Source organism: Schistocerca piceifrons, chromosome 1, assembly GCF_021461385.2.
Source record: "Schistocerca piceifrons isolate TAMUIC-IGC-003096 chromosome 1, iqSchPice1.1, whole genome shotgun sequence".
NCBI classification, from domain to species: Eukaryota; Metazoa; Arthropoda; class Insecta; order Orthoptera; family Acrididae; genus Schistocerca; species Schistocerca piceifrons.
In genome coordinates, this window is record NC_060138.1 from 1,234,982,780 (window position 1) to 1,235,004,071 (window position 21,292).

General features: G+C 40.3%; 1 protein-coding gene across 1 annotated transcript in view; it reads right to left on the minus strand.

Annotated features, from left to right (window-relative positions):
* Positions 1-12,118: 12,118 nt before the first annotated feature.
* LOC124780155 (Down syndrome cell adhesion molecule-like protein Dscam2) overlaps positions 12,119-21,292 on the minus strand; it is a 436,971-nt gene continuing 427,797 nt past the window's right edge. The window contains exon 35 of the mRNA XM_047253760.1: positions 12,119-12,483. Within this exon, the coding sequence (XP_047109716.1) occupies positions 12,432-12,483 (52 nt within the window). The 3' untranslated portion in view covers positions 12,119-12,431. The remainder of the gene's footprint in view (positions 12,484-21,292) is intronic.

Here is a 21,292-nt window from a genome sequence, read left to right on the forward strand (position 1 = left end):
TTGGTTAATATTTGGTGCTGTAATTTCAACCACCTGCATCCTCTTTTCCAGATATGACTCAAACCACTTTTTTACTGGTCCTCTGATACCCATAGCTTCAAGCTTTTCCAAAAGTATGCTGTGGTCAATGGTGTCAAAGGCTTTACCCTGACTACACTTTTCTCTCTTCCAATTTACTGATTATTTCTTTTGTGTATTCCAGTACAGCTGTTTCAGTACTTCTCCCAGCTTGAAATCCATGCTGATTACTGTTTATCAGGTTGTGGATATTAAGATAATGTGTGACTCTATATTTCATTAGTATCTCTAAAACCTTAGAGAAAGTTAGAATAAGTGAGACAGGTCTGTAGTTTTCTATTTTAAGCTTATCACCCTTTTTCAGCAGGAGACGACTTTAGAAATTTTCAGTTTCTGTGGAAACACGCCTTCAGCCATTGACAAGTTTGCTATGTGCGCCAATGGGTTTGCTATTTGATCAGCTGTTTTCTTTACTGTTGTTATTGGCACCTCATCTACTCCAGCTGATCTCTTGGACTTCAGACTTTTAATCACTTTTAAAACTTCCTTTCCATTTGTTGGGACTGCCATCATACTGCTGGCTGCCTTGGGTGCTGCTCTCTTAATCTGCTCCCCAAAATTCCTGCGTAATGTCTGGGTTATATTTAAAAAGTAATTATTTATATAATTAGGCGTGGCATATATATCTACCATTTTATTCTCCTCATTTTTTGGAATAATTTCCTTATCTTTGATAGGTACCCTGGTTTCTTTTCTCACAATTTCCCGTGCTATTTTAGTTTTATTTCTGGACTGTTTTTTTTTCCTTGTCATTACTTAGTAACTTTGCATTTGCAATTACTCTGCGGTATATTTTCCTATACCTTTTTACATATTCTATAAAATCAGTATCTGCACACTCTCTCAACCCTGAATTGAGTTTTTTCGTGTTTTCATAAGATTTCTTAATGCCAAGAGTCATCCAAGAACTTGACTTTATGTGTCCAGTAGACTTGATTCTGGTCAGTTTTCTTGGAAAACACATCTCAGAGTTTATCATATAATTTGATGCAAATGCACTATATGCCTCATCTGTACTTGTTTGTTTCATAATATCTAACCAATTTTCATTTTCTAAGATAATTATGAACTGATGACAGTTGTTCACAGAGAAGTTTCTTTTGTAAATATTATTCATACCTTTATCTTCCTTTGACCTTAAAGGGATTTCAATGATGGGAGCATTGAGGTCAGACAAGCATAAATCTATGTTTGTTACCTCTATGTCAGTTGTCGACATATTTGCGAAAATGTTATCTAATCAGATGTCCTTAGCGAGTCAACATTACAGTATGAATAGTACAATAACGGTATTACATGATGATGCTCATGGTAAATAAATATAGTAATGAACACGTGGAATTTAAGAAATGACATTTTTATTGTCATTGTGTAACTATGTTTTTATCAAATGTGAGTAATGGTATCTAACAGAAATTTATGGAAGCCCTGTAGAAGGAATCAAATTTGGCGTATCTGAATGGTTGGAAGAAGCATGAGAAATGATAATGTTAGCATATGAGATGGAAAGAAGACAACAGAAACAGATAAGGATAATAATAGCATGACCAGTGTTGACAATGTGACAAAGATTCTGTCGCACTGTGAGATAGAAGGAAAACAGCTAGGACATTGTAACTCTACCACCCCCTCTTTAATAATAAATACCCAAAAGTCAAACTGATATGGTCTAAGTGGTGTTTCTACTGTAATGAACACAGTTTTTAAAACACTGAGCAGTAACGAGATGAGTGGAAGTTACACTAAAGTGATACATAACCTATTTACATCTACATCTGCATCTACATGGTTACTCTGTAATTCACACTTAAGTGCCTGGCAGAGGGTTCATCGAACCATTTTCATACTACTTCTCTACCATTCCACTCTCGAGTGGCACATGGAAAAAGGAACACCTAAATCTTTCTGTTCGAGCTCTGATTTCTCTTATTTTATTATGATGGCCATTTCTCCCTATGTAGGTGGGTGTCAACAAAATATTTTTGCATTCGGAAGAGAAAGTTGGTGATTGAAATTTCGTAAACAGATCTCGCTGTGAAGAAAACTGCCTTTGTTTCAGTGACTGGCACCCCAACTCGTGTATCATTCGGTGACACTCTCACACCTATTGTGCAATAACACGAAACGAGCTGCCCTTCTTTGCACTTTTTCGATGTCCTCAGTCAATCCTACCTGGTAAGGATCCCATACCACGAAACAATATTCCAGCAGATGATGGACAAGTGTATTGTAGGCTGTCTCTTTAGTGGGTTTGTCGCATCTTCTAAGTGTTCTACCAACAAAGTGCAGTCATTGCTTTGCCTTCCCCACAATATTGTCTACGTAGTCTTTCCAATTTAAGTTGCTCGTGATTTGAAATTCCTAGGTATTTAGACAAATTTACAGCCCTTAGATTTGTGCAATTTATTGTATACCCAAAATTTATCGGATTTCTTTTAGTACCCACGTGAATGGCCTCACACGTTTCTTTGTTTAGTGCCAATTGCCACTTTTCGCACCACACCGAAATTCTCTCTAGATCATTTTGTAATTGGAATTGATCATCTGATGATTTTACTAGATGGTAAATTAAAGCGTCATCTGCAAATAATCTAAGGGGCCCACTCAAATTATCATGTAGATCATTTACGTAAATCAGGAACAGCAGTGGCCCTATGACACTACCTTGCGGAACACCAGATATCACTTCTGTTCTTCTCGATGATTTGCTGTCTATCACTACAAACTGTGACCTCTCTGAGAGGAAATCGTGAACCCAGTCACACAACTGAGACAACACTTCATATACATGCAAATTGATTAATAGTTGCTTGTGAGGAATGGTATCAAAAGCTTTCTGGAAATCTAGGAATACGGAAGGGATCTGAGATCCCTTGTCGACAGCAGTCATTACTTCATGGGAATAAAGAGCTAGCTGTGTTGCACAAGAACAATATTTTCTGAACCCGTGTTGGTTATGTATCAATCAGGCATTTTCTTCAAGGTGATTCATAATGTTACAGTCCAGTATATGCTCCAAAATCCTACCACAAATTGAGGTCAGTGATATGGGTCTGTAATTCAATCGGTTACTCCTATTTCCTTTCTTGAATATTGGTGTAATCTATGCTACTTTCCAGTCTTTAGGAACAGACCTTTCATCAAGCGAGTGGTTGTGTATGATTGCTAAGAAAGGCACTATTGTATCTGCATACTCTGAGAGGAACCTGATTGGTATATCATCTGGACTGGAAGACTTGCCTTTCTTAAGTGATTTGAGTTGTTTCGCAACACCTAAGATATCCACTTTTATCTAACTCATGCTAACAGCTGCTTTTGTTTAAAATTCTGGAATATTTACTTCGTCTTCTTTCATGAAGGAATTACGGAAAACTGTATTTAGTAACTCCGCTTTAGTGACACTATCATCGGTAACATTTCCATCACTATCGCGCATTGATGGTATTGACTGTTTTTTGCCACTGGTGTACTTTACATAAGACCAGAATCTCTGTGGGTTTTCTACCATATTTTTAGACAATGTTTCATTGTGGAAACTATTAAAAGCATTTCGCATTGACGTCTGCACCTGTTCCTTTTTTTGTGCTTCCACCTTGTTGAATTCTTCTTTTGAAATTTGCCTTGTTCTGTATTTGCATGTGGACACTATGTAAATAAAAGATTCAGGTGTATTTTCAATTTGTTCTCCATATGAAATAAACAGCATTACCAAAAGACGGACTGTCCAAAGCACATCAGGACAAAAAAACTGAGATAAAACACAGAGAGTGAGACAAAAGACTGAGCTTGACATAAAAAACTGAGAGTGAGGCTGCTCTGCTGCTCTTCTTTGTATAGAATTCTAACAATGAATTCAAAATAACCATTATTAATTTGGTACAATTTTGATGTTCTAATTAATAATTACAAAACGTAAGAAAACTGATAATACAGCAATATGTATAAAATACAAACTCAAATGACATAATTTTTGTAGTATAATCTGTGGTTTCAGGTATGTAAATCAATCTGAACTTTAATTACAGTAATGTCTTTTGCATTATTTTTGTTCTGTAATTAGTTACTGTATGGATTTTGTTACTAACATTTATTGACAGTACAGAACTCATGCTTTATCTGATTACATATGTAAAAGTCACAAATATAGTTTCAGATTCTATAAATCGGAAAGTTGGATGGTGTAAACAATGGACAGTCAATTAGAAATGTAATTACAAAGAATATTGATTGTAAAGGAGGACATAAAAATAAATAATGAGTGAAAATACATTGCATGATAATAACTTTTAAGCTGTTTCACAAAAGTAATGAAGTTTTCTGTTATTGGATTTTTAAATTACCATTTTGTTAATTAGAAGTAATGATTTTTCATGCTACCATTTCTGCAGTCTCTAATTACTTACTGTTACAGAATGATCATTACAATTTTATGAAATGATGACTAATTTGGCATAGGAACAGGTTCTGATTAATGGTGTCAGTCAATTAACAATTAGGAATGTACTTGGTGATTAATCTGGAATGTCAAATTTACTTATATAGACTTTAGCACATATAGAACTGTACGATATCCACTTAACTATACAGGCAGTGTATGATATTGAACTGGTATCGTAATGTTGACTTGAAATTTTGGAAGCTGTACCATTATAACATGCAGAAAGAGAAACTATCCCAATGTTAATAGGTAAAGTCTTGCTCTCCTCTTGAATGTAGAGTGGAGAGCAGTGTCTTATGGCTGAAATTTAGATAGATTTAGTGTTGTGCATAGGCACAGCTAGGAAGCTGGATGTGCGTGCTATGGCATTTCAGTTGTGAAATATGATATATATATCTCATATGCAAGGAGAGGTATTGCTCTGGTTTATGGAGGCTAGACAATGAATTTCCTAAAGATTGAATTTGGTTACTATTATGACTGATTATTTGTAGGTTGGAACTTAAATAGTGGCAACAGTGCTGTCGAGACACTGTGCAATGGAATCTACTATTTTCACTGATAGCACATGTTGGTCACATACCTACCTTATGACCAAACAAATTGACTCGCCTGTCCCACTTCAACGGCATGCGCACAATCAAGGGAAAGACAATCACTTGTGAGTGAGCAGCCTATCATAACGGTGTCACTATGTTTTCAAAACAGGAACAATGATGTTGGATCAAGATTTAATGTGCCAGAGGTCGTACAGCACGACAGTGTCATCAAGGTCTTCAAAAGGTATGTGGGGAATTGGCATTGCCATACAGAACAGTGGCACATTGGGTAAAAGCCTTCAACAAAGGTCAGCAAACTGTGCCATACGTGCATTGGGCAGGTCGTCCTAGCATGTCTGAAGAAGAAGTGCATGCTGTTGCTGCATTAGTGGCCAGTGATCGATGCCATATGATTCTTGAGCTCACCCATGAAACCGGATTAGAATGTACGACTGTGCTTCAAATTATGAAGGAACACCTGGGCATGCGAAAAATTTCATCGCAATGGGTTCTGCAAGAATTGACAGAAATGCAGGAATGGATGCGTTACGATGCTGCTGAGATGCACTTGGAGCGCTATGAGCATGAAGGAGAGGCTTTCTTATGCCTTATCATAACACTGGATGAGACATGGGCCACATCGTATGCGCGAAAACTGAAATGCCAATCCAACGAACCGCATCATCATGGGTCGCCGCAAAAGTCGAAAGTGCGTCAGAGCCGCAATATGATGAAAGTTGTTGTGATTCTCTTATGTGACTGTGATGGTGTTATTCTAATGCATTATGTTCCCCCACGGCAGACCATCAATGCACAGTATTACTGTTCGTTTTTGGAGCATCAGCTGCAACCAGTGTTGCGAAAGAAGCGGTGACACTTTCTGCACAACCCACCCATCATTTTGCACGACAGTGCATGGGCGCATGCAGTACAAGCTGTGGCTGTTCTGTTTGGTCGATGGGACTGGGAAGTACTGTACCGTCCACCATACTCCCTGGACTTAAGTCCTTGTGACTTTGATTTGATTCCAAAGATGAAGGAACCACTTTGTGGCATTCGCTTCAGAACTCTTCCATAGATTCGACAGGCAGTAGACCGCTCCATTCCCACCATAGGCAGCAGACTGCTCCATTCGCACCATCAACAGAATAGGCTCTGCTATCGGTATACTACACCTTCCACATTGCTGCCAACAGGTTCTACACAACGCTGGTGACTACTTTGAAGGACAGTAACAGGTGCAAACATGTAACTCTTTTGTATTGGTTGTGGATAAATAGTTGCCACTATTTAAGTTCTAACCCTTGTACCTTGGATTTTCTTCATGACTGCTGTAATCAGAATATCTGTGGTTACTTACACAATTATGTCTAGCATGTTTTGCATCATCATACTCACCTGGGACTGGACCAACTCCCCAGTGTTGGGCAGTGAGGCCTCACCTGCAAGCAGTAAGCTTGTATCTGCACTGCCTGATCACTCTCAGCCGCGTGGAATAGCCGCACAGTTTGAGGCGTTATGTCATGGAATGCTCGGTCCCTCCCATCAGAGGTTCAAGCCCTCCCTCAGGCATGGGTGTGTGTGTGTTGTTGTTGTTAGCATAAGCTAGTTTAAGTAGTGTGTAAGTCTAAGGACCAAATGACCTAAGCAGTTTGGTCCCTTAGGAATTCACACACATTTGAACACCTTTTCTTTTATTCTCTCACTACTCTTGTTATTGCTGCTTTTGGTTTTCCCATTAAACTCCACTTGCCACTCATAAAAAAATACAATTAAATACAACACATCATAACGAATAACACTTCCGTAGTGTGCTGGACATGTAGTGAATGACATCACTCCTCTTTAAACTTCAATATTATTAAGAGCATCAGTTTTATGTATATGTGCATGTTTGATGCACTAACGAATTTAGCAAGGTAGTTCATTCTTAGTTTGAAATTATAGGTGCTAATAAAATCACCTAAGCTTCATTTTGAGCAACTTTGCTTCAAGTATTAATATTGATATCTCCCCTTGCTAATGTGTGTAAATTATCTGATTTCTTTATCCAGTGTAGCTTCTGATTCCCCAAGAAAACTATATACCAGGCTGCAAGGAAATCTGTTGGCCTACAGTCTTATTACTATGCATTTTTCCTTGAACTTTTACCTCTACAACAGCTGCCTCAAAAGCATTTCATCACAGTTAACAATAGTCCATGGTGTTCTATCCATATGGTACTGCTTACATACATACAAACTTCACAACCCAAATGCAATCTGTACCAAATTCATAACCTGCTATATTTCAAACTTTTAGTTGCACCATAAAAAATAATATATGGCTGCCAATTTGGCACCTGTTCAGACTTCAGTAGCTTGTGCTTTACTTGCCACATATTGAAGTACAATCTTAGATTACAATCACGAATCACATTTTCCAATTTCGTGTGTTACACTTTCCTTTAGCTCTGGAAACAAAAAATTCTGGTGTGTCAAGTGTTCTAAATATGTGCATTTTGTTTTTCCTCCACTGATCTTTTGAGTAATTTGGAGGTTACTGTGAATGTGTTTGAAATCTCTGAAGTACAGACAGCTGAACCCAATGAACTTTTCTCATATCTCTCTGAGATTGCCAAAATTTCTACCTGGCTTATGTGAGGCACATCTGATGCTATTTTACGTAAGGATTGGTCTATGTTGTCTGCAAAATTTCTGAAACAACTTCTGATATGTCCAATGCCTCTAAAGCTCTAGCAGTTGCACCCCAACATCAATTTCTTCAGATGATGTCTTTTCAGGCTGTGTAATTGGAGTATTTGTAACCAATCCAACATTGCTTGAATTGCTCCTGTTATCTCTTCAGACATTTCTTTTTCAGTTAGTTGTTTCTGTGCAGACATGCTTTGTAAACTGATCTCTTAAATCACTACTTGCTTCAATAAATTTCTTGGATGTTACAAGTATTTCTTGGTTTTCACAGAACTTTTCCATCAATTTATATCTGTGTGGAGTAGTAACCATAAATTTATTTACATATGAATTCTTTTCTAGTTCTTCCTGGAGAGCTCTTGTGGCACTGTGGCCTTCTTCCTTGTAGTCAGTGGTTGCTCCACCAATAATCATACAATTCCATTATCATGACTTTCATTTAGTTATTCATTGCCCATATTTTATAGAAGCATTATGAATGAGAAAATTAATTCTGGTTGTTGATTCAAGGAATGGAAAGTAGCACTAAGAAACAAATTCTGAACATTCTATTTACAGTTAGCTGTAATTAAATGGCTTGAGGAAACGGAAAATATTTCCCAAGGTTATGTATCCACTGTCAAACTTTTATATGATTTTACATGGATTCCTCCTCATATTTTCTCTTTTACCAAAAATGTAATAAACATTTTGTCCTTAACTAGCTCATACTGAGTAATAAAGGCTGATCTGTAAATATTCAACTTGAAGAAAGACAGCTCCTCAGCCAAGATCGCATTTGTCAAATTTTTATGTACAATGACTCAGTTTGGTAAACAGAGTCACCATCATGTGATTTCAGTGCAGGTTAATACATATGGCCAATTTGAGCCATAAATGTACTCCTTATCTTAATTAGCTGGACAGGTGATGTAAGATGTATTGGCTTGTTAAAGTTAAAAGCAGAACTGGCACATAAAATACACTCCTGGAAATTGAAATAAGAACACCGTGAATTCATTGTCCCAAGAAGGGGAAACTTTATTGACACATTCCTGGGGTCAGATACACCACATGATCACACTGACAGAACCACAGGCACATAGACACAGGCAACAGAGCATGCACAATGTCGGCACTAGTACAGTGTATATCCACCTTTCGCAGCAATGCAGGCTGCTATTCTCCCATGGAGACGATCGTAGAGATGCTGGATGTAGTCCTGTGGAACGGCTTGCCATGCCATTTCCACCTGGCGCCTCAGTTGGACCAGCGTTCATGCTGGACGTGCAGACCGCGTGAGACGACGCTTCATCCAGTCCCAAACATGCTCAATGTGGGACAGATCCGGAGATCTTGCTGGCCAGGGTAGTTGACTTACACCTTCTAGAGCACGTTGGGTGGCACGGGATACATGCAGACGTGCATTGTCCTGTTGGAACAGCAAGTTCCCTTGCCGGTCTAGGAATGGTAGAACGATGGGTTCGATGATGGTTTGGATGTACCGTGCACTATTCAGTGTCCCCACGATGATCACCAGTGGTGTACGGCCAGTGTAGGAGATCGCTCCCCACACCATGATGCCGGGTGTTGGCCCTGTGTGCCTCGGTCGTATGCAGTCCTGATTGTGGCGCTCACCTGCACGGCGCCAAACATGCATACGACCATCATTGGCACCAAGGCAGAAGCGACTCTCATCGCTGAAGATGACACGTCTCCATTCGTCCCTCCATTCACGCCTGTCGCGACACCACTGGAGGCGGGCTGCACGATGTTGGGGCGTGAGCGGAAGACGGCCTAACGGTGTGCGGGACCGTAGCCCAGCTTCATGGAGACGGTTGCGAATGGTCCTCGCCGATACCCCAGGAGCAACAGTGTCCCTAATTTGCTGGGAAGTGGCGGTGCGGTCCCCTACGGCACTGCGTAGGATCCTACGGTCTTGGCGTGCATCCGTGCGTCGCTGCGGTCCGGTCCCAGGTCGACGGGCACGTGCACCTTCCGCCGACCACTGGCGACAACATCGATGTACTGTGGAGACCTCACGCCCCACGTGTTGAGCAATTCGGCGGTACGTCCACCCGGCCTCCCGCATGCCCACTATACGCCCTCGCTCAAAGTCCGTCAACTGCACATACGGTTCACGTCCACGCTGTTGCGGCATGCTACCAGTGTTAAAGACTGCGATGGAGCTCCGTATGCCACGGCAAACTGGCTGACACTGACGGTGGCGGTGCACAAATGCTGCGCAGCTAGCGCCATTCGACGGCCAACACCGCGGTTCCTGGTGTGTCCGCTGTGCCGTGCGTGTGATCATTGCTTGTACAGCCCTCTCGCAGTGTCCGGAGCAAGTATGGTGGGTCTGACACACCGGTGTCAATGTGTTCTTTTTTCCATTTCCAGGAGTGTATATTCAAGCTAAAACCAGTATTTACAAAATGTTTCACTGAGGGCATCCATCCGATAACTCATCACTCTGTGAACTGAATTAGAGAACAGATGCACTCAGCAAAACATTTTGTAAATACTGTTTTCAACTAACTGACAGACTGATCGCCATATAAATCTAGGGGTGGTCTCCAGTCCCATAGATGTAGGAGATATAAATATAAAAAGTTACATACTTTGCTTACTTGCCATTATGTCATATGGGATCATATGCTGGGGTAACTCATCAAACAGAGCAAAAGTTTTTAGCACGCAAAAGCACGTTATAAGAATCATTTGTGATGTAAATTCAAGGACATCATGTAAAAACTTGTTCAAGGAACTTTGTATACTAACCATTGGTTCTTAGTACATTTATTCCTTAATGAAATTTGTTGCAAGTAATATATCTCTATTTCCAATCAATAGTTCAATACATAGTATCAATACTAGGAATAAGAACAATCTACATAAAGGCCTAAAATTACTTACCTTGGTCCAAAAAGGGGTCCAGTATTAAGGAACAAACATTTTCAATAAATTGCCAGCAACCATTAATGACTTGGTTTCAGATAAAGCACAGGTTATTCAGAGTTTGAAAGACTTTTTTTGGTAGGTAACTCCTTCTACTCCTTAGATGAATGTTTTAGCAGGGACTGTTAGACCAGCTTAAGTAAAAACATCCGTCAGATTTCAGTTTTGACAGCACTTGGTCACAACAGTCAGGATTAGGTATTTTGTGTATGATACATTTATTAAAAGTGCATAACTATGTTTCATCCTGACAGTGTATTAATTATATAAATATTAACAGTTCCAGTTTACTATAATGACAGTCTCCTGAAAAGTGGTCAGGGTGGTGGGTATTATATTCAAGTGTTTTATGTTTTTTATGTTGCACTTTCTGACATGTTCCATATCCATGAGACTTGTCTCATTCTTGGGTCAATGGAATGAAAACTGAATCTAATCTAACCTAGAGTTCATGAAAGTAAGATTAGACTAATTACAGTGTGTGCATAGGCATTTAAGCAGTCAGTTTTCCCTCTCACCATACATGATTAGATGGGTTAGATCCCTGACATGTGATACCATTGGTGCCATTGCAAGTGGCCTCTGCTAAGCACTACACAGGGATTTGCAGAGTATGTGTCTAGGTGTAGACCAGTGTCACATCCCCTTGCTCCTTGAGACAATGTGGGAAGGCCTGGAATTTAATCCAGGGCGTTGATGCAAAGTAATTGGAACCTGTACACCGCCACCTCACCTACCCTTGCCAGCCAAATACTGATGATAAAAATTTTTGCCACCACCAGGATTTGTTCTGGCTATGTCAGAATCAAGTGGCACCACGTAAGTGTGCATTGGTGACATGGAGGTGGACAAGATACCTGGATATATTTGGTTTTTAGTTTGTGGGTTAGTGTGGTTATATTGTGCGGAATAAAACTTGAATTTATGATAGAGTGATTTAAGAGGTTCTTTTTTAAATCTTTGGGTTGTGTAAAGAGTTACAACGCGAATTCACCAGTCTCATCTATGTACAAACTCCTCATCATTCAAAAGAAATCTTTGTTACAGTATTATGGATATAAACAAGATATTGTTCTCATTAAAGGTAATAATGACACATTATTTTTACATTTTTTTATGAATTAATTAAAGAACTCATCATTTTCTTCTTGCAAGTGCTGTCGTTGCAAAATTCATCATATGGTTACATTTAAGCAGCTTTAAAATGTGTTCTCATTGGTTTTACCTCTTATTTATTATTGTGCAATATACCATAAATAACAAACATTAGTATAAAAAAGTATAGTATTGGAACTGTGCCCAACACTTTTACATTCATCTTTTTTACAAAAATTTGTACATTTGAAAATATGACAAGAACTGTACAATATGAATATACTGTTAATCTTCTTACATAGAAGTGACAGAACAGTCATAAAATTTTGGCACTAATCAATCTTGATGCTCTGTATAACTGAGCTTCATGATTGTTTTTGAAGTTCATAGTGCAATATTTTTAAAATATATTAATCACATGTATTTTGATCAAAAAATATCTTAGGAAAATATCATTCAATTAAATGGCAGCATGGCTATTTCATCCACATCCACACAGACTGTTGATGATACATGTTTTATATTTATCAGCCTTTGAAGGCATTCATAATGCTGCTGGTCTTGAGTCCAGGAGACTGAAGTACACATTTAAGTGGGACAGTGTCACAGTGAAAATGTCATTTACAGTAGGCCAGTGAAGAGCAGGGCATATCAGACATGAATAGTATACTGCAATCTCTCCTCTTCCTTCTGTTGATGAAATCTGTAACAAAAGGAAATTGTTTGTTGAAACCATAATAAATGTTGTCACCATTTACCAGTTCTTTCAGTAAAATAAATCTTCATGGCCAAACAAGATTGGATCCCATTTCTCTTCAATTGTCAAAAGGAGAAAAACATGTAAGTGATTTTCAAGACTATATTATGGAAAGGGAAGAGGAAATAGAAAAATATGAAATGAGGGATGTGAAACAGTAAGAAAAAGAGTACAGAAAGACATAAGTTGAAACAAATACCTGAAGTAGGAAACACACCTTTTTAATTATTGAGGTCGTTGGAGGATGAACCATCACAAAAACAGTTCCGTATAGTATGGAGGTTTTAGGAGACAGGCATTATACACTGGCATTATACACTGCAATAGCCCTAGCATAAAGGCAGGGAGGTTCTGACAGATGTGAATATTACCAAATCATCAGCTTAATAAATGGTGGTTCCAGAATTACAACAAGAATTATTTATAAATGGCTTATAGAAATTGGCCTGGTGAAAGATAAGCTCAGGTTCCAGAAAAATGAAGACATACCACCATTTATAATATTTATTTGGAATTCTGAAGGTAGCAGGGACAAAGTATAGGAAGCAAATTGTTAGAGAACAGGAAAAGAAGAGAATTAAGCTATATGAGATGTGATGCTGTATAAGGGTGTTGAAAATGAGGTAGATTTATAAGATAATAAATGGAGAGGTTCTTGGCAGAATCAGCAAGGAAAGGAACATACGGAGAACACCGACAAAAAGATAGGGTAGGATGATAGGATATGGAATAACTTCCATGGTACTAGTGGGAGCTGTAGAGGGTAAAAACTGTTGGGGAAAATGTGCGGACGTAAGCTGTCACCAACACACTGGTCAGCAAATGTAGCAAGAAGATCGATAGTAAGTGCTGGACCAAGCACACCTATCAGGAGAGACGCCAAAGACGGACTCACAACCAACGCACCACCAATGCCCTCTCAACCGCAAGTATTTAGATCACTGCTGCTGACCAGAGGGCTCAGTCTCAGTCACTAGCTCAGTCATTATCCTAGTTGGTGTCTGTCAGTTCACATCACTGGCTACAGGTGTGTATAGCATCAGGAGTATTGTTTATAGTGGGGCATGTACTTCACCAGCAGTGAGGCTAACATGGACTATTATTTGAAGATCTTGTGTATCACAACACATGGACTCTCTTAAACATAAGTAGCTTCCTGTCAATGTAAATAAAGAACCCTGTTAATACATGTGTGTAGTTGTGTTGTAGAAAGAGGATACTGGCCACCAGAGAACAGCCTCTCCTTTGATACCTATGGTCCAAGACTCTACAGTGTCTAAGAGGACACAAAAGTAGCGACAAGGACACTACAGTGGCAAAGAGGAAAATTCAGTGCCAATCGAAGTTAATCAACTTGGCCAAAGATTTTGCTTTCAGGGGTGCTCATGTTCAAGTGTTTGGTGATTTGTTGTGTTCTTGCGTATATTCCAGGAGGGGAGCTGCCTAACTAAACAAATTTCTCTTTTCAGATGCTTTTCTTGCTTTTTTGCTATAACTCATTTGTGTAGACAATGGTTACCCCACCCCCTCCAACCTCCCTTGCCTTAGCCACAAATGACCAATGTGATGGACCTAACACAAGTTTTGTGTTTCAGAACCAACAAATTGCTACCCTGCTGACGACAGTACAACATTCGTGAAATCTTCTCGGGTGATCAGCCGAGTAAAGGCGTCGTCTTCTCGCAACGTTTCGAAGGGTTTCGTACCCATCATCTTCACTTCGCTTGAAGATGATGGGTACGAAACCCTTCGAAACGTTGCGAGAAGACGACGCCTTTACTCGGCTGATCACCCGAGAAGATTTCACGAATGGAATACGCCGAGAAAGTCTCAAATCACATTTGACAGTACAACAGCTACTGGCTGCACAAGCTGTGTTGGCCGCACAACCAACCAACCAACCAACCAGCCCAGCAAGTGCTGCCGACCAGCATACCAATGTTCCAGCAATTTAACAAGACAGAAGAGGAATGGCTTGAATAACTGACTCAGTTCCAAACACACTGTCAAGTTCATCATTTTCGAGGTACTGTAAAGCTGTAGCTTTTGATTGCAGGGTTCCCAGTGTTCAGGTTAACATGAAAACTATTCTCAACCACCTCTTCGGACAAAATCAGCTATGACCAAGTAATCACTGCATTAACTCAGTACTATGACCAGCAAGTCCAAGTAACTGAAGACAGATAGTTCTTTCGCTTGCCGAAAAAGCCGGAATAGATGTACCGCCAGTGGTACACAGAACTAACGAGCATGACTAGGAAGTGTAAATTTAAGTGTATTTATGGCAATTTCTACAGTTATTTAATGATTAGACCCACATAGTAGAAAATGGGAACAGATCCTAAAGTACTGTGATCCATCACTTCCTCAAGTATTGCAAATCTTAGAGCAAGATCCATCACTTCCTCAAGTATTGCAAATCTTAGAGCAATATGATTCGGGTGTCATAGTGGCTGATAAGTTTGATCGGGCTCCAATTTGTTGGGTTGACTCACCTCTTGCTCATGACTGCCCCAAGCAGCCACAATAAAGAGCGTGTACACAGCCATGCGGAGAGCCACCTAGACATATAAAAGGACCTGTGAATTTAGTGAAGTATTGCCCTAGACGTTTTGCTTACCATGAAAAACAGGATTGCCAATCATGTAACACAACATGTTACACATGTGGAAAAAAGGCCATGTCCAACCAGTCTGTTTGCAACAGCATAAAACCGCCAATTTTTTCCATACCCAAGAAAAAAAAATTCTCATGTACATTCAGAGAACACTGTGTTTCCAAAACCTACAACACATTCTGATGAAAGTAAGATTATGGTTGTGCCCCCTCCTCACCCTAGTGCTGGGCAACAACATTCTAACAAACTATGTGTCTTATTACAAATTTCTGGCCATCATGTGAACTTTCAGTTAGAAACAGGTGCCACTTCCTACACGCTCTGCTCAAAAATTGCGACATTGGGCTTTGTTGCTTTCACAGTATCAGTATGAAATTTTATACAGATCTACAGCAAAGCATGGCAATGCAAACGCCCAATCTCACTTTCTGATTGGCCCAGGCTCTGATTTTGATGTATCTGCCTCACCAATGCACAGGACTCTGAATTGCTGGAATCTTTTCTCTTGCACTACAGAAAAATTGCACAAGCCATGAAAGCAGACACAGATCCAAGGTTTTGTTACATTACATTCGCATGTCTTGGCCTTGTTCATTGAACAGTATCCTGAACCCAGTTGTTTACTGATATTTTGCTAGTTGACATAACCTTTCAGTTCAACAAGGTGTGATTCTAGTTTAAAATGACAGTGGACAATCATGTGTGCTTATTCCCAAAGTGTTGCAAAATGATGTGTTGTGATTGCTCCATCAAGGACATTGGGGAATTGTTCGCACTACACAGTTGGTGCAACAGCACTATACTTTGTAGGGCATGGATGCTTACATTAGACAGATGATGTCACAGTGTCACACATGCATGGAAAACCAACCCGCTCCACCACAGACATTCTCAGCTTGGCCTAAGACTCAATCGCCATGGCAATGAGTGCACATTGACTTTGCAGGGCCAAATTGCAACACTTGTTGGCTCATAGTGGTAGACTCTTTTAGCAAGTTCCCATTTGCAGTGCATATGGCTTCTACCACATCACATAGCACAATTCCAATGTTGTCCTCCATATTTTGCATAGGTTGTCAGAAGTGCTTGTGTCAGACATTTCACTTCACGTGTTAATGAACTGTTTGTGAATGAAATGGCATTTGTCATCCAACAGGTGCTCCATTTCACCCCAGTCCAATGGGGAAGCAGAATACTTAGTATGCACTTTCAGACAACAAATGGCCAAGGTTCACACCTCCCACACACGGGAACAGCTGGTGCAACTCTTTCTCACCTCCTATCGCTCCAGACGGACCATCACCAGCAGAACTTCTGCATGGTCACTGCCATCGGATGCTGCTACACTTGCTACACCCACCACAGCATCCAGAGCCACCAGTGGTCCGAAGTATCACTTTGTGCCCACACAATCTTTTTCTTTTCTGTGTTTATGGCAACCATGGGCACTGAGAAATAGGCATGATCCAGGAATGCATTGGCTCATTTATGTAATCAACTGCAGGTCCCAATGGTTTTGCAGCGCCACTGCCAGAACCAAATTCGTGCATACCATTTGCCCCATGATTCTGCTGCTTTTCTTCCCCTAAGGTTCAAGGTCTCCCAGGAGCGTGCGGCCTTCCCAGCTGCCCACTGCTGTCACCAGGACACCCCAGGACAAGCAGATGGATGATGTGCCCTCACCTTCACATGCCGACTCAACGGACCTGGACCCGCCATTGCCGTCATTGCCCCACAACATGCCCTCAGTCCTGGACATGTGCCCTGGCAGCAGTTTTCCGGAGGATGTTCCTGTTGGCTTACAAGCCAGATTGCAGGGTACGGTCGGGAGTACGCCATCCTGCACAATCCTGGCTCCTGGCTCATCACTACATCCAGCATCCTGCCTCCCACCCCACTGTCATTCATATCTTTACTACACGAAAACAGTGTGGCATTTCGTGGGGAAGGAATATGCTGGTGTAAGCTGTCACCACCACACCAGTCAGCAAAGATGTAGCAAGAAGATCAATAGAAGGTGCTGGATCAAGTGCGCCCATACATGTGTGCTTTACTGTTATAGAAAGAGGATACTGGCCACCAAACAACATCCTCTCCCTTGTTTCCTATAGTACAAGACTCTACAGTATTGATGAGGACACAACAGTCACAACGAGGACACTACAGAAGACAGAGATTGGAAAGTTGTTTGTTGTGGTCTTCAATCTGAAGATTAGTTTGATACAGCTCTCCACATTACTGTATCCTGTGCAATCCTTTTTATCTCTGAGTAACTACAGCATACTACATCCTTTTGAAACTACTTACTGTACCGTATTTACTCAATCTAAGCCGCACTCAAATCTAAGCCGCACCTGAAAAATGAGACTCAAAATCAAGGGAAAAAAATTTTCCTGAATCTAAGCCGCACCTGAAATTTGAGACTCGAAATTCAAAGGGAGAGAAAAGTTTTAGGCCGCACCTCCAAATCGAAACAAAGTTGGTCCATTGTAACATGAAACACAATTTAGGTCGGATGGATGAAGATACAGCTACAATAGTTTGGTTTGAGTCATAAGCTTAGCAGTTAAGCTTTACCAGGTAGCCACTGCTAAGCGTCAGGCACTCCATCTGTATTTATAAGGGTACCCTTCCTTTTTCACATGCTTTGTCTGGTTTGAATCGATTGCTTGTTTTGCTTTTATCTGATAAGTGCCGTTCTCTTTGTTATAGGTGTTTACGTCACTCTAAGCTGAAAATGCATTATTGTACTGTGTCATGCATTGTTTGTCGCATTCTGATAATGAGTGTTTACGACCTGTCGCCGCTCGCGGCATGGCTTGCTTTTGTGCGTTCTACCGCGGCTTATAGTAAAAATAGAGAGGAATTGTCTCCTAAGCGAAACAATGGCAAGAGACTGCTATTTGTTGTTACTTGCACTGCTGCTTTCATTGATAATGATCAACAAGAACAAAATAATAGACTGTGTATGATAGAAGATGTTCTTAATGAGAGCTTAGCAAAAATTTTTCTCCGTTTGAAAATCTTTGCAGACGCCTCTTTAGTACATTACGTTCTGCACAGAAATTAGTCATCCTAGATTTAAAAATCTAGTCAGTTGCTGTGCTTCATTTCTGACTGTATCACTATTCAGCATAAGAATAATACGAATATAAACATGACATGATATTTATATTCTTCTGCCTTTGCTGTTGTCTCACTCTGGTTTCGTAGTTTATTAGGGATTGTTGTTGTTGTTGTGGTCTTCAGTCCTGAGACTGGTTTGATGCAGCTCTCCATGCTACTCTATCCTGTGCAAGCTTTTTCATCTCCCAGTACCTACTGCAACCTACATCCTTCTGAATCTGCTTAGTGTATTCATCTCTTGGTCTCCCTCTACGATTTTTACCCTCCACGCTGCCCTCCAATACTAAATTGGTGATCCCTTGATGCCTCAGAACATGTCCTACCAACCGATCCCTTCTTCTGGTCAAGTTGTGCCACAAACTTCTCTTCTCCCCAATCCTATTCAATACTTCCTCATTAGTTATGTGATCTACCCATCTAATCTTCAGCATTCTTCTGTAGCACCACATTTCGAATGCTTCTATTCTCTTCTTGTCCAAACTATTTATCGTCCATGTTTCACTTCCATACATGGCTACACTCCATACGAATACTTTCAGAAATGACTTCCTGACACTTAAATCAATACTGGATGTTAACAAATTTCTCTTCTTCAGAAAGGCTTTCCTTGCCATTGCCAGCCTACATTTTATATCCTCTCTACTTCGACCATCATCGGTTATTTTGCTCCCCAAATAGCAAAACTCCTTTACTGCTTTAAGTGCCTCATTTCCTAATCTAATTCCCTCAGCATCACCCGACTTAATTAGACTACATTTCATTATCCTTGTTTTGCTTTTGTTGATGTTCATCTTATATCCTCCTTTCAAGACACTGTCCATTCCATTCAACTGCTCTTCCAAGTCCTTTGCTGTCTCTGACAGAATTACAATGTCATCGGCGAACCTCAAAGTTTTTATTTCTTCTCCATGAATTTTAATACGTACTCCGAATTTTTCTTTTGTTTCCTTTACTGCTTGCTCATATTAGGGATACAGGATTTAAATGAGATAGCAGCAAACACGAAAGAATATATGGCATAATGTTTACATTCTTCTACCTTTTCTTTTAATTTATTTACTGACGCAGAGGTTTTGGTGCCAGTATTTATCTTTGTGCCTGCAAAACATGCCTGTATAGCACTACATATATTCGATGGCAGAAGTTAGTTGTGGCGGCACCTACCAACATTTTTTAGAACTTCCGCTTACTTTGCACTTGATTCTAAGCCACAGATGGTTTTTTGGATTACAAAAACCGGAAAAAAAGTGCGACTTAGATTCGAGTTAATACGGTATTCATCTCCTGGTCTTCCTTTACAATCTCCCCCCCCCCTCCCCCTTGCACATACACACTTCCTTCTAGTACTACATTGGTGGTCCCTTGATGTCATCGACTGTGTGCTATCAGTTGATCCCTTCCTTTAGTCAGGTTATGCCATAAATTTCTTTTCTCCCAGTTCTATTCAGTACTTCCTCATTGGTTACATGACCTACCCACATAATCTTCAGCTTTCTTCTGTAGCAACACATTTCAAAAGCTTCTATTCTCTTCTTGTGCAAACCATTTATTGACCATGTTTCACTTCAATACACGGCTACCTTCCATACAAATACCCCCAGAAAAGACTTCCTAACCCTTGAATCTATATTTGATGTTAGCAAATTTCTCTTCTTCATAAATGCTTTTCTGGCCATTGCCAGCCTATATTTTATATCCTCTCTACTTTAGCCACTATCAGTTATTTTGTTGCACAATAGCAAAACATGCCTACTACTTTTAAGTGTCTCATTTCCTAATCTCATTCTCTCAGCATCATGTAATTTAATTCAGCTACAGTGTCTTGAAAATGTTATAAGAAAAACATTAACAAACTTGAAGTGAGGGTAACATAGTGTCTTGCAATTAAATCAAGTGAGGCTGAGGGAATTAGTTTAGGAAATGGGACATTTAAGAGAATTAGAGGAGTATTGCTATTTGGACAGCAAAATAACTGATCATGGCTGAAGTAGAGAAGATATGAAACACAGACTGGCAAGGACAAGAATATTCCTGAAAAAGAGAAATTTGATAACTTTCTGATGTAGGTTTTAAGTGTTAAGAAGTCTTCTCTGAAAGTATTTGCCAGAAGTGTAACATTATATGGAAGTGAAATGTGAATGATAGACAGTTCAGACAAGAAGAGAACAGCTTTTGAAATCAAATGCTGCACGAAAATTCTGAAGTTTATATGTGATTAGTTAATTAAAGAAGACTAATTTCATCAGTGTGGGGAAGAAACCATGGCACAACTTGACTAAAAAGGGGATAGCTTGATAGGACACATACTGAGATCAAGGAGTAGTTGCTTTGGTAACGGGGGAGAGTAGATGAGGTGAGGGGTAATAACCTGTACAGGGAGACACAGGCTTGGCATCAGTAAGCAGTTCAAGTGGATATAGGTTGCAGTAGTTATGGAGAGGTGAAGTCACATGCATGAGATGGAAATATTATTGACAGAATTATCAAATCCATCTTTACACTTAAATCTATCACCACCACCACAAACAACAGCAGCAACAACCACCTCTTTACCCACATAGTACTCTGATAGTCTCAGTAGAGAAACATGATGGTTTTCCTTTTTTATTATTCCTATTAGCAAACCTATGTGGTCATGAAATCAGTTCCCATTAGGTCGTCCGGATGCATCCTGCTTGCAACTCAACCCACCCTTTGCCCTCTCCACCTGCCCTCTCCATGCATGCCATCCCTTTGCATGCACCACTGCCCCCTTCCACACCCCATCCCGCATGCCTCCATGTATGCCACCCCATTGTGTGCACCACCCTGCTGTGCGGAATGCCAGCTCCACCTCACCCCATCCCAAGCCACGAAATGCACAAGGTGACTCGCACCTCGTGCCGCTAACAAACCTCCACCCAGCACACAGGCCCCTGACCTCACCCAAATTTTGGCACACTTGAGCTCTGAGATGGTAGCACTTAACACCAGCATCACCTTCCTACACCTCGTGCACCTGCTGCCAGGTGC